The sequence below is a fragment of the Cariama cristata genome, unplaced genomic scaffold, assembly GCF_000690535.1.
Source record: "Cariama cristata isolate BGI_N322 unplaced genomic scaffold, ASM69053v1 scaffold1380, whole genome shotgun sequence".
NCBI lineage: Eukaryota > Metazoa > Chordata > Aves > Cariamiformes > Cariamidae > Cariama > Cariama cristata.
This window is the reverse complement of record NW_009592791.1, coordinates 30609-44255: the sequence shown is the minus strand read 5'-3', so window position 1 is coordinate 44255 and position 13647 is coordinate 30609. Positions and strand designations below refer to the sequence as shown.

Here is a 13647-nt window from a genome sequence, read left to right as displayed (position 1 = left end):
AAAAAAAAGAAGAAAGGAGAGGGTGGGGGGGGAGGAGGAAGAAAAGGCTTTACTGCACAGAATCCCTAGCAATGTCAAAAATTAAATAGAAAAATGTCCGTCAGTGATACAGTCAAAGCTTGAAAGAGGAACTGAGTCACCAGCTATCATGGAAATGAGGGCCTCCTTACCATGCTTGTTAATAGCTTGCTTCTATTAAAGCTGAGGAGGCAGGTTAGGGACAAACTCCTCAAATCTCAAGTCTCAAATCCCAGCCTGAGTCCTGGCAGGATGAACACCCTTACACTCTAAATACACCAGTCCTTACAAGATTCATGGTCTGTGAAGGCACAGATTCTTACAATCCTTCCACCACCTTGTGCCCACAGTTGATATTCCAGGCTCTCTCTGCAACCTTGCTCTGGGGAGGTTCCTCACTCCTCTGTGCCTGACACCCAAGGTCTGATGGTCTCTTTCATTTAACAACAGCGCTCTGTGCCCTAGGAGAACACCAGATGGCTGGTTTTCCACTCAAGTTGATAGCACTTCCATTTGTATTAAGCAAAAGTCATATCTCAGGAAAGAAGATAAATTGTGAAACCACTACTTAACTACTGCTAATAATTTAAACTTCTAAAGTTTAAAAACATAACTACTGAGGGTGGGGTCCAAACTGTGAGAAATGACCTGAAGTCTAAAACTTTCTGGTAGACAAACAAGGTTTAAAATACTGTTCTTCTGAGGTCAGAAAGGCTCAAGGTTAGTTGCCATAGCTAGGAATAGTTATCACAAAACTGAGGATACTTTATCTTTGTATCACCTATTCTTAGCTCTTAAGAGAAGATGAGAGACAGCAAGCCAGATACATATCTAGAAGTGAAGGCTGCCGAACGTCACTCCAGAACAGCGCCACTTCATCAGTTACAGAGTGGATCTGTAGTCTTTCTGGAACCACTGAGAGGTGTTTGCTCTTCTTAAAACTGCGTTGTCTCACAGTCAGCTAGAGCTCTGACCTGACTGGCTACTGAGGAAAGATTTGGGCAACCCAAAGTCGCACGCTGGGTACAATACGTCACAACTTTCAGAGACATGACTCAATCCAGAACATTAGTGTTATTTAAATCTATCGTAACATAAACATACAGCTTCTCAGTTTTCCTACCATGAAGCTTACACTGAGGTCTCTCTTGGAGAGATTGCTGCATCTCATTTCAGAAAATCTTAAAACTGAGGTTTGTTAAAGTCTTTGGAGAACAAACAGGTCATCTTGATATTTTAAAAGTTGGAAGAAGGCCCTTGCATTCTTGACCACCATCACCCTCTGTCCCTCATGCTAGCATGTAACACATTGAAGATCCTTTAGCTGCTCCTTCCTCTCCCAGGGTGGCTATGTTCATGTCTTTCCCACATTTCAAGCCACGTGCCTCGACGACCTCTTCATCTTGTTACAGCTCTACTGAGAGGGTGTTTACATAAAAGCTCTTTGGAGCTTATTGGATGAGAAACCACAAACATGCATGCACAGATTACATCAGATTTATTGCTACTGAATAAGTTAAAAGAATACTTAGGGTTACAGCTTCAAAACTATGCCACAGTTCTCATCCAAGAGCATGCACACAGCAGGAGCTTGTGATCATACAGTTACAAACCACCCTTCTCCTCTAAAGTCCACCACCTTTTCATCCTTCCTACACCCCTCCACTCTTAACAAGTATCACAAGGTTTCTACTAGCTGAAAGAAACTATTATTTCCAAGGAAGGAGACCTCACTTAGTCAACACAAGCCACTGCCCTACTCCCAACATACATCTCAATTCAGCTCCTTTCCTCCAGCCTCAACTTGCCCAAATATACTTGACCTCAATCTGTAATGACCCACCTCAAATGCATATGGAGTCATACCGCTCTGTTCCCACTCATTCTTCCCAATCCTTCTCCAGCCATTGCTGGGCATTCAGCTTCTTTTCCTACCCAAGAAATAAACCAATATAACAGGTTTTGCCCTTTCCCCTGTTTGTTGCTTCCTTGCTCCCCCAAGAACCTGGGTCTGCAGAACCCTGGAAGAAGCAACCAACCAGAAGAAACTACCAGAGGAATGGATATGGAGAATCTCCTATGTGCTACATGATCCCTGCATTAAAACTCTCATATCCCTATTGACCTGCACATCACTCCAGTCATAGAAAATACATGTAAAATTAACATGCAGAGTTTAAAAGAAATAGTCACCAACGTAAGCAATGGCACATAAAGTGAGGGAATGAAGAGACAGACATTGAACATCATTTTCTCAAGCTCCTCCACTATTCCTGCAAAAGTGAAATAAATGCATTTCCAGACCCAAACCAGAAAATACTTTAAGTTCTTTCTGCTGGCTGTTTCTCAGCAGTTAGCACACACTGAGCTCATGGAACAGTAAATTGTTTTCAATGGGGAAAAAAGCCAAAAACAAATCTAGGGAAATAACAGATAAAAAAATCCATCTAAACATTTCGGGTATGTCAAGGGGAACTGATAAAAGACAATTTCTCAATAATATGTCAATATTTTATTTTAAAATAGTTTTCAGACAGCTCCATTAAATAAAGTATAAAACTTCCCTACAGAAGAGCAAGGCATGGCAATCAAAGGAATTAATTACCAGTGAGCCATCAACGAGGACAAAACATTCTGAACATTGTTATTGACAAAGTCTGATGCAAAGACAAAAAGGAGCAAAGAATACAGGCAACTTTCTTTTAACGATGGGAGCAGTGTTGAAGCAGACAAGAGAAGGGAGACTACAGATTTACATTTCAGCACGCTGAGGAAGTCTAACCTGTCAAAGCTGCCTACTGATTTAACTTTGCATTTAAGAGGGAGCACAGCCAGGCTGGCAGAACACTTGGTCTGCTGTCTGAAAGATGTGGAGTGACAAGTCCACACCCCTTGGAGCACATGAGGATGCAAAATGAGTTACCCCAGTGCAGGGCAGTCACAGGAACTGCCAGTATGCTCCCCTGGGGTTCAGGGGAGAGCAGAGTTCATGGCACTGTTTGGTGAAACTGCAGTAGTCCTGAGGGGCCCCTCTGAACCTGGCAATTAAATCCACAGACACAGCAAGAATCAGCCCCGGTGCAATGGGATGGAGTGCCGCACTGCTCACCCAGACAGGGCCTTCTCTTTAAGGAGGTTGTTTACATTGCTTTCTTTCACCATCTAATTTCAATTCCACTTAATGCACCAAGAGCGGCGTATTAAGTTTCTCAGGTTCCTAATACAGTCAGTAGATGGAGGCAGGAGCTCCTAGAAGTTAATTCAGAGCACCCAAAATCAGTTTGCAAGGTGCCTGAATATCCTCAAGTTAACCAAAGCAACCTGCCCCAAGGCAAACAGCCGATCAGAAGTTAAAACCAAAGTGCTGGTCCAGAAGAGCTAAGTGAAGCTCCAGAGAAGACTCCTAGGCAGAAGCTGCCTGATGGAGAAACCAGACTAATTTCCCCCTTCGCCAGTCTCCCCTGCCTGTGCAACCCAGTCCAGTCCAAGCCCTGCAGGAAGGGAAAGCATGAATGGGATTGCTCGAGGGCTGCGTCCAGCTCCTGTTTGCTTGGTGGCATTTGTACCCATTAGCCAGCTTCGCAGCATACTCCATCGGACACTAGGTCTGGAGACGATGCCAGAAGATAGGTAAATATACTTGTTTTGTGAAAGGAAGCTACCTTATCCCTGTAGGTCTATTAACACCATAATCTCCATGCACTAAAACCAAATCGTGCTTGAGGGATTTTATGGGGAGAAGCATGAAAAGGTTTAGGGAGAACAAAGACCACGAAGAATTAATAGGCTGGAGATTGACTTTTTACATAGAATTGTTAGGGTAAAATGCACCTTCACAAAAGGGAAAAAACAGCAAGCACTTAAGGGCCTTCAAATAAACACCGCTGGCCATGTAAGTTCTAAATTTAAAAAAAAAAACCCTGAACATAAGAGGCCTTCGAGTTTTGCAGTGAAGTGCAAGCAAGCAAAATCAAAGCTGCATAACACTAGAGGCTGAGCTAAGTTTATCAGGATAACCAAGGTGTTATGACAGCCTCTGAGGACATCCCAGAGAATTTAACTGTGAAGCTGCAAAAACTGTTCTACCTCTCAGAAAAAATAAGAGGACTTTTTTACCTAAAAGCAGCATAATCAGGGCACTGACTGAACTTCATTCTGGATGATCATATCTACTTTGTTTTCAGAGAAAGAAAGTAGTCATTTGTGGCATGGCACTTTTCCAAACTATAACTCAGTAGTTTACTCTGCTCCTTCTCAGGCTCACCTAGAGATGCTTGATTTAGCTCAAAGACAAGGCCATATATTGCACAGCTGTGGGATCAAATTATGTTTGATACGTTAGTGGGAATTCCAGATTTGCTTGATGTAAAGCTGCGTGACAAAGACAATTCAGAATCTGTTAGTTTTTTCTGTCATCAACACCAGTTTGCTGATGTTTCCTGTTGAGTCAGATCCTTCTAGCTTTCATAATGGGACATTTGAATGAAGGGGAGGGAAGCAGCATGACTTCCACTGACATAATGGCCATTTTAGGAAAAAAAAACAGCTGGGGTTAACAGAATACAAAAAAACCCAAAACTTCCCTGCCTCCTGACCCTGTAAACCTGGTGCAGTGTTCACTGCACACTGAGAAGCTACAAGGTTGTAACAGGGGAAGACTCATTAGAGACCATAGCCTTAGAGCCCAGCTCAGAGGTCAGTCACCGCCGTGGGAGGGATGTGCAGGATGGAGCAGAGCTCAGCAGCCAGAGCCCAGCACAGTACAGGAACATCAGCCCCTGAGAACTTGCCGTCTACGTAGCTGTGCTTTCTGCCAGCTAGGGAAACAAGCACGCTTTAATATCTAGGGGTTAGGTTAGGGTGCCTCTCTGAAGCTCTCAACTCCATGAGCCTCATGTGAGAACAGAGCTGTACATCTCTATGAGTGTATGTTGATGCTCTGCACCTAGGCCTGTTTCCAGCCATAATGGTCCTTGCAGCCCTGTGCCTTTGATGGTAGCAGTGATAGCCGGAAAAGTTTGGGCCTACCTACCCACAGTTGGTGCTCTTTCCAGAAAGGATCCAATTTTTGTATTGCCTGATACTGGATCTGTCCGGAAGCGTTGTCTGGATGTGTTAGGGAGAACAACCTGCTCACCCTATGCCTGCACTCAAACCATCAGTCTAGAGCTCTGGCAATCAAACATCTTTTGTAAATACTGAGTTTTTGAGGACCAAAAATGGTGCAAGATCTACTTTTAGGTGGTTATTTGGAAAAAAAAATAAAATACCCGAGTTCTATTTGATCTCAGTTTTGCCTAACTCAAGCTCAAATAGCAAGGTTCTGCAAAACCAGAACAAAGTTTTATTTGAAGACAGATTATGTCTGAACTTTCAGAGCCCTTTCCAAAACCACAGATGTAAAGTAATGCCAAACAAGTAATAGTATTGAAGGCACCTGTATCAAAATACTGCCTGTCCTGAGATTAACTTCTGATGCAGTCTAGTACTGGTATGGTAACAACTGATGAACCCTAACACATGATGTCCCCCATGTCTAAGTATCTCCTGCATCTAAGTGTATGCAAATGTCTAGGCCTAAGGCCAGAGGAAAAAAAATATTAAGTTTAGTTTTCATTCTTTTTGATCAGAGACTGCAAATGCTTTGGGTCAGAACTGATTTGTTATGCAACGGGTGGGCAGTATCTAGATCCAGTGGAACCCAAATCTCTCCATCTCTCTATACATTTCTGTAACACAAGTGATCATTAATATTCCTTCAATGTAAAAATGGCATCTTTCTGAATGATTTAGCTTTTCAGAAACAGACAAGAACACTGCTAGTATATGTTTTGCTATGTTTGAAAGCATGCAATTAGTCATGTACCTTACAAATGTAAACAAACACCTCCCATCCAACCTCCATGTTTCTAAAAAAACCCAGGTTTGTTTAGACAAGGGGTTGATAATCCAGTTTGAACACAGGTATCTGAATGCTGTGACAGCTTCTTCATAATGTTAAGCTTATGGTACATTAAACTTTAAAGCAAGATAAACTCCTGCTTTCATTTTATCAAACATCTTCCCAGACAGCAAAAAGAAAGACACAAAGCAAATGTTTGCAGCTACAACCAGCATGGGATACCCAACTCAGTGTATGTTTGAAATGAAAATGAACAATATGTTGCATAGATATACTACTGTATTTTTCAATAGAGAATATCACTGGGATTTGTAAATGTTAACCTCATTCCTCCCTTAAGTGTTTGTTTTTATTTCATGCCTGAAAAAAACCTGAGATTCACCGCGCTTAAGTGAATAGAGACAGCAGTCCTTGCAACTGAGAAAGAAAGTGCTCTTAAAAGAAACTGCTTTGATAATCAGTTTGGCTAGTAGAAATCACAGGGGGTGGGAGGGACATGGAGAAGAGATTTTTTAAGAGTGCTCAGTGTTGTGTTACTGGTATTACTGAAGTTTATGTATTTAGCCGTATTGTGCCTTTCTGTGGTCAGTAAAGCAGTAATTTCATTGTCTATCATCACAATAGTAGTGAAGTAGCAACAGCCATCGAAGAATCCATGATATGAGGTCTGCAAGAAGAGACTTTGACCTACTGAGAGCAAGTAGTAAGGATGGGGAGGGTAGCAGACTACTAAGTCCTTCAGGAATGGGGAATAGCAAGCAGGCTTGAGCAGCCTCTTAAATCAACAGATTCCCAAAAAAGCAACCTCAGGTTTGCTCTTCCCATTTCAAATCTGAGGCTATGTACCCAAAAGCTTCTCTGTTCTTTCTACTCCCAACATTAAATCAACTACTTTAAAAAGCCTCTCCTTATAGCTGATGTAAGGTCATGTGGAAGACAAACACTGAGAGATTATAGTTGCTGAATTTTCCACTGATTTAAAATTGACACGATACACTGCAAGCATCACCTTCATATTACACTGATGACAATGCATGAAAAAGTGGAGATGTGCTATTAGAGGATTTGTTATAGAGTTATTGATGACCGTCATTGTACCACAAAGAACATTCTAAAAAAATTATCAATTCCAAGTTTCCTCCTAAGATCTGTATCTTCTCTAGAAGTTTATTTTTATGCAGCCACAGCCTCTCCTCCTTTTCCCAATCAACCCTTGCTTCTCTCCCTGTTTCATACAACTTCACCTTACCCAAAAATGTGAAGAGATTGGTCTTATCTTAGCTAAGTTGTGTAGTATCTTGCAAGATACCACCTGCCAGCTGAACAGTGATAAATCACAGCTGGCCTTACAATACACATGCTAACAGTGAATGAGGCTGAGCCGACAGGCAGAAGCTCAAGGCTGTCATTTAAACGACCGAGTACCCCCATCCACAAAAATCATGCTAAGGAAATAGCTCAATAATATGACAGTTGCCATCACCACATTGCTATTCTAGTGTGCATTAGATCTATCGACTCTCTTCTCTACCTGCAACTGCCTTCTGTTTGGCCTGTAAGCCTTTTACAGACAACAAGGTGGACAAACTGCCTATTCTTTGTACTCACACAACAGTTGACACAATATGACCCCCAATCAATCATAAACTACTACCATAACAAAATTTGCAACAGTAAATATTCGTTCCTCCCTTCCCCCATGACTGCCCTTCCTAAAAGATACAATGCTGGCAGAAAAATTTAGAAAAAGAAGAATTCAGAAGTTATTAAAAAATTAGAATAGGGCTTAGAACAAAAACTTCAAAGGAACTTGAAGAGTTATTACTTTATTATTACTCCCGCCATACATTAACACTTGCGTTTTCTGACTGCTAGAAGAGACAGTCAATTGTAATACATGATATACATGACTGTAATAAAAACATTTTCTAGAATTAGGGACCTGCATTTCTGTTAGCAACCCTTTACATACTTTTGGAATAACTCCTTGAACTCAAGGTTTCAGCTATGAACAACGGAAGCTGTGAGCACGCATGGGGTTTTACTCATTTGTTTAAACAGACATGCAGTATAAAAAAAAACTTTATAAAAAATAGATTCTCAAATGAATGGGTTGACAGGTTTGAAGAACAACCACCGCACTTGCAGATGTGCTTCAAGCCATTAACCTTACAGGTTCAGTCACTGCATTTTACTGAAATAAATGGATCTGAATAGCTTAGACACCAGACAAACCTACCAATAGTTCACAGATGTTGCCCAGCATATTTCATTGCAAGTTTAAGAAACACCAGCTTCTCATTGGAAGAGTGACCTATAGGCACCTGTATTTAATAAACTACTTAAAATCATCCTGTATCTGTAGATCAACAAGATTTGTTAGTAATAACCACTGGCAGGTAAGAGTATAAAACACTTTCGCACGTGAAACTCCAGCTTCCTTTACTTGATGCCTTCACAAAACTCACCTTCAGCCAGGAAAGGAGAAACACTGCGTGGGGTATCTCTACTGTAAGGCAATTTCCCACCTCACTCCTAAATTGGACTTTTTGAAACTTATATGGTAGGCACTGAATTCAGCAGCTGACTGTCCACAGCCAGGAGCCTCATTTAACTTTGACTTCAGTCTGCAATTAGAGCTTGGTTTGTTTATGGCAAGACCAAATTCTGCACTAAACTGCCATGTCTTCACTTCAGGCAAGGGAATAGCTTTCCTTAAATTGAACCAGAAAATGAGGCTCTGGAGAAGCATGCACCAGAATGTATCCTACACTTACGTGGAGTAGCTCTGCGTCTTCAGAGACCTCAGCACATCTTGACATGTACTACATGGAAGCACCACGTTTTTTGAGCTGACTCACAGGTGGCCAGGTCTCACCAGCTGATCTGCTGCATTTCTGAATGGTGGATGTGCATATGCCCTCCCTCTCATCCCCTGAAGCTCACAGAGGTGCACAGGTCAGCAGCTAAACAGCATGGTTTTACCAAAAGATCTAGTGCTGCCATTCTTTGTCCCAATAAAATTCAAAGGAAGTAGGACTTGGACGTTTGTGATGATTTGGGCAGATCTTATTAAGAACGCAGGCTCAACCTGCACATCAAATATGTGCTTGACTTGACTCTTTTTTAGACTCTTTAGAACCTTCCTTGACACAGAAAGAAGTTGAACAAAGCTCAACAGGGTCAAAGAATGAAGAAATATGTGCAGAAGTGATCTGTCATTTACACTGCTACAACAATTGTGCTTGGTGTCATCACTATTCTTTTCTAGACTGGCTGTGGGGTTTTGTCAGATGTTCTTTTTTTACCGCTGTCCCTGAAAATTTTTCTTGAACACACACACACAAATGAAAAAAAACATTGGTTGACTGGAAGGCAGGATTTGAAGAGGCATTCAAGTAAAAACAGTCAGAGAAGCACTCCCAGTTCAGCTAATTTAATCTCTGAAATAAATTATCCAGACAGGGTGGGTTTTTTTCATTTCAGCACAGCTCACTGCAATGCCTACTGTGCTAACCATTAGGGCTGCTGTAATTCTGATTTGTATCCACTACTCAGTGTGGAAAGAACAAGAGAGGAAATTCAAGCAGCAGTTAAAGTGTCTGTACACTTAAGCCAAGAAACCTGGCAAGGGACAAGTCTGCAGCATAGTACAGAGAAGACGTCCAACAAGTACTTGGTTTCTTTCTGACCAGCAACAATGTTCATACCACCTACAGAAATTAATAAGAAACCAACAATAGTAAGTTCTTAATTTTTAACACAATTTTTGTTAGCAGTTTGTTGGTAAAGAACTTACGAGAAAATATTGCAAGGAGAGAATTCTCTAAAAAGCGTCATGAGTTTCATGAGTATTTATTTCACCTCTGCATCCAAACCAACTCCCCCTCTGTGTCCCTTCTAGCCAGTTTATTATCTTCTTATTGATAATATTATAATATTATCAATTAGCTTCCAGTTGCCCCTTAGGAATAAAAGACTATAGATGTTGGGCGAGCTTCAGCAGGCTTTATGTCTGACACGCAGCCCATATCACCGTTATCACTTACCAATAGAGCAGGACCAAGAAGACCGCCAGCAAAGCCAGGGTGACTGTTGTACCATTCATTTCTATAGAGGTAAATGCCAGGAGATCTACAGGCTCCATTTTCCTCCACTACAGCTCCAGCCTTGAGTGATGTGTGCAGGGGAAAGCCTCCACAAGAGCTGATAAAGCCTTCCACAGCTATATGAATGACATCTGCAACAAAACAGGAACCAAGAGAGCAAAAACACATCAAGTCAAGTACAAACTGAAAACCTTTCCTGTTCTCATCGACCGAGAGAGAAGCTGAAGGTTCCCTGAATGGTAGGATGTAGCAATTTCCCCCCTCCTGCTGTTGTTGACTGTCATGCCAGTAAATATTTACATACCCACCGCTTGAGACATCAGTGCTGTTGAACTGGTTTTTAGACATTAAGTATGGGAAACTGGGGAAAGTGTGGGGAAAAAAAGAGGGGGAGAGAGCCTGACCGTGGTACAGATCATGGAAGAAGAATATAAAGAACTTTCAGGGGTGCCCTGGCAAACAAACAGTGGCACTCTCTGAAGTAACAAAAATAGAGAATTTCTGCAACATAAAGCTTTATTAGCACTTAATCTCCAAAGTGGTTATACCTTAAAAGAATGGAACAAAGTAAACTTTAAATTATCACAACTAAAAGGAGGAATTGGGGGAAAACTCTTCTAATGTGACTACTAGAACGCATATATAGAAAGAAAAACTAATGGGCAGAAACACCTAGCTGTAGTACCAGAGTCCGTAAGTCACCATCTATCACACTGGTTAGTCCACACAGACAGAACTGTTTGGCTGTATCATCTCAGGTTCATCAGTACTACAGCAAACTTTCCTGGCTCAATGCAGTGCCCCCCTTGCAAGTACCATTAACCAGCCCCTCCGCAGATATTTTAGCTACCCCTGTGTTGTATTTCTAGTATCAGGGTCAACATCACTATGGCCACATCTACTCTCTCTGCATTGTGGCAAAGTCAAGCTGTCACACTCCGTTGAGCAACCTGCATGTGAGCAGTCAAGCTTTGACTGGCGTTCAGGAAATGGTTTGTCCGTAGTATATGAATTCCTCAGCTTTCTTCAATATTTTCCCACCTGCAAACCTCAATCCTGTTTCAAGCATCTGATCCAGTCCAATTAGAAAGATCAAGCAGAAAGCAAACCTTGAAGCACTTCTATGAGAAGACCACCAACCTGTTGGTAGTGGTATACACAAAGTTACCAAACGCCATTACCAAAAAAATCTTCAGGATTACAACATCAGCAGCAGCAGCTTGGAAGTAAACACTCTTGCCCATGACAAAATTCCCCGAACTGTCTGGTATTGTTTGTTACTTATGAAACTAGAAATACCCATATATGTACTGCAGCCTTCTCACTCATTCCAAAGAACCTACTTGAAAGTTAAAGAAATCAAAGCTACCCAAAAACTAGGTTTGTGAATCATATGGTAACCTTGAGAAACAGAAATTCTGCAACATCTGATTCCCATAACACACCAGATGAAGAGTGGTTTCTTCTCGTACAACCCCAAGATAATAGCTTAGATTTAATGTGCAAGGCTTCTCCAATATCACTGTATTACATTTCCTGCTCTTAGCAGAGAAGTTAATAATATAGGTATCAAAAAAGTAAAGTCTCTAACACAATGGAGTTTAATTTTAAGAAGATTTGGCTCTACTCTAACTGAATCACTGCTATTTTGGTTCTCCGTGCTTCACAACTGCATTAATTCCCTTCCAGCCTCAGATCCTTGCAGAATAAGTAAAAGGTGTTAACCAGCTCATCAGCTCCACAGAATAGCACAGTAGTTCACAGAAAACCTTGCTTATTGTATTAACAATGCTATAGCTATTCTGGGTCAATAACAGATCTGCCGGTTTGCTGCTGCTGCTGCTGCTGCCAAGTTCTCCAAGAACAACTGCAACAAGATTCAAAACCAGTGACGCAAGGGATTAATCAGTGGGCACAAGCCAATCCCATCCAGCAACTGATCCTGTGGGACTTGAAGAAAAAAAAATAAAACCCAATTATCCATATGCATTAAAGTCTCCTCAAAAAACTAAACCAATCACCACAAGTGTAGAAGGCAAGAAATAATACTCCGATTTCACTGCGCTTTAATTTACTTGGCTTTTTAATTAAAGGACATCTTTTTCTGCACAAAAAGGAGTGATGCCCTCCTATTAAAGTCAACAGCAAAACTCCTATCAGCAAACAGAGTCAAGTACAGAGCCCACTTATTTTTTAAGAAGCACTGGAGCCTTTTACCAGTCACTCTGGGAGGCAGGTGAGATGAATAGTCCTTAAACACATGCATTATGAAAGAAAACAGACTCTCACATCAGCATCCAATTTGGAAGAGAACACATAATCAAGCTCCCAACAACAACAACGATCCTTTTATGTTGTTAATGTTGGAGTTTTCTTTTTGTTTTGTTTTTTAAGCCTTGGCACCTGTTTCTTGCTGAAGGGTTTTAGCTCGGCACCTCCAACCATTGAGAAGGGTGGCATGCAGCATTGGCTTTAAAACCCACCTGGAGCACTCCTCACCGCTGACCCATGCACTCGCAGTTATCGTCCCAGAGTTAAGAATCTCAGCTCCGTGAAGAGTCACAAAAATCCACGTGATGCTTTGCAGGGTGGGGGGAAAGGAGTCAGGGATGCAGACAGCAATGAAAACAGGCTATTTATCAGTGCTGCATCTCTCTTCACAGGTCCTTTACATGAGAAACGCCACCCTAATTAACTAGTTAAGAGCACAGATATTTTTCACCAACCTCCCAGTTCTTTTTGTGGAGCCACGCTGGTCAGGCTGGTTATGATAATGGTATCAAAGAACTACAGAGACAGATACGAAGTCCTCACTAACTGCATGCTGCCGGAAGCCAGAGACAAGCAGAAGTGGAAGAGAGCCTTTTCCTGTCAGGCTGCTGTGAGTCAGCAGCACCGTCTGCATTTGCCTCCACAAGGCTTCACCCAAGATTGCATTTACCAAGGTTCGCAGTTCCTTGACACGGTGTCATCCGAGCTCTTCTCTTCGGTAGGAAGTAAAATCTACAGCTCACCACCTTGTTCAACACAAGCTTCAACAACAACAACGTTCAACACAAACTTCCGCTCAAGACACCCGTCGCATCCTTCATTCCCCAGCACGGCCGTAACAGTAGCCTTGGACGTCCCCAGCAAATGCCAGACCTAAAAGACAGAAGCAGTTCAATCCCGAACAGCCAGATCTTCAGCCGGCACGGACATTTGCAGCAGTAAATATTAAAAAGGGAAGTACTTTATAGCATTCAAATTCTGAGAAGAATTATTCCTCAACTGAAAAAGAAAAAAAACCTGACACCCAGACAATCCAGGTTTTCCAGGAAGCCTTCATGCCTTAAAGCCCTGTCTGCTATGACCCCAAGAATATTTCCTGCAAATGCTCTTCCAAAACAACGAATTTCAACTTCAAAATGAATACAAGTGTGGCAATGAGCCTCAGCAATGCTTGACATACACAAGTATCGTTCTGACATGAAATACAGCGCTTATTAAAAAGCAGGATTATAGACCTTCTCAGTAGACCTAAATCATGTTAAGGATTTTGACCTGTCTTCAAAGCATATCAAACGGAAAATGTAGTCTCATACATTTCAGAGGCTAATAACTACACCAGCTAGACTA

General features: G+C 41.7%; 1 protein-coding gene across 1 annotated transcript in view; it reads right to left on the bottom strand.

Moving 5' to 3' along the window:
• The window catches only part of TBXAS1 (thromboxane A synthase 1 (platelet)), a 228274-nt gene extending 218207 nt beyond the window's left edge, over positions 1-10067 (bottom strand). Inside the window, exon 1 of the mRNA XM_009694752.1 lies at positions 9970-10067. Coding sequence (XP_009693054.1) covers positions 9970-10067 — 98 coding nt within the window. The remainder of the gene's footprint in view (positions 1-9969) is intronic.
• Positions 10068-13647: the final 3580 nt, after the last annotated feature.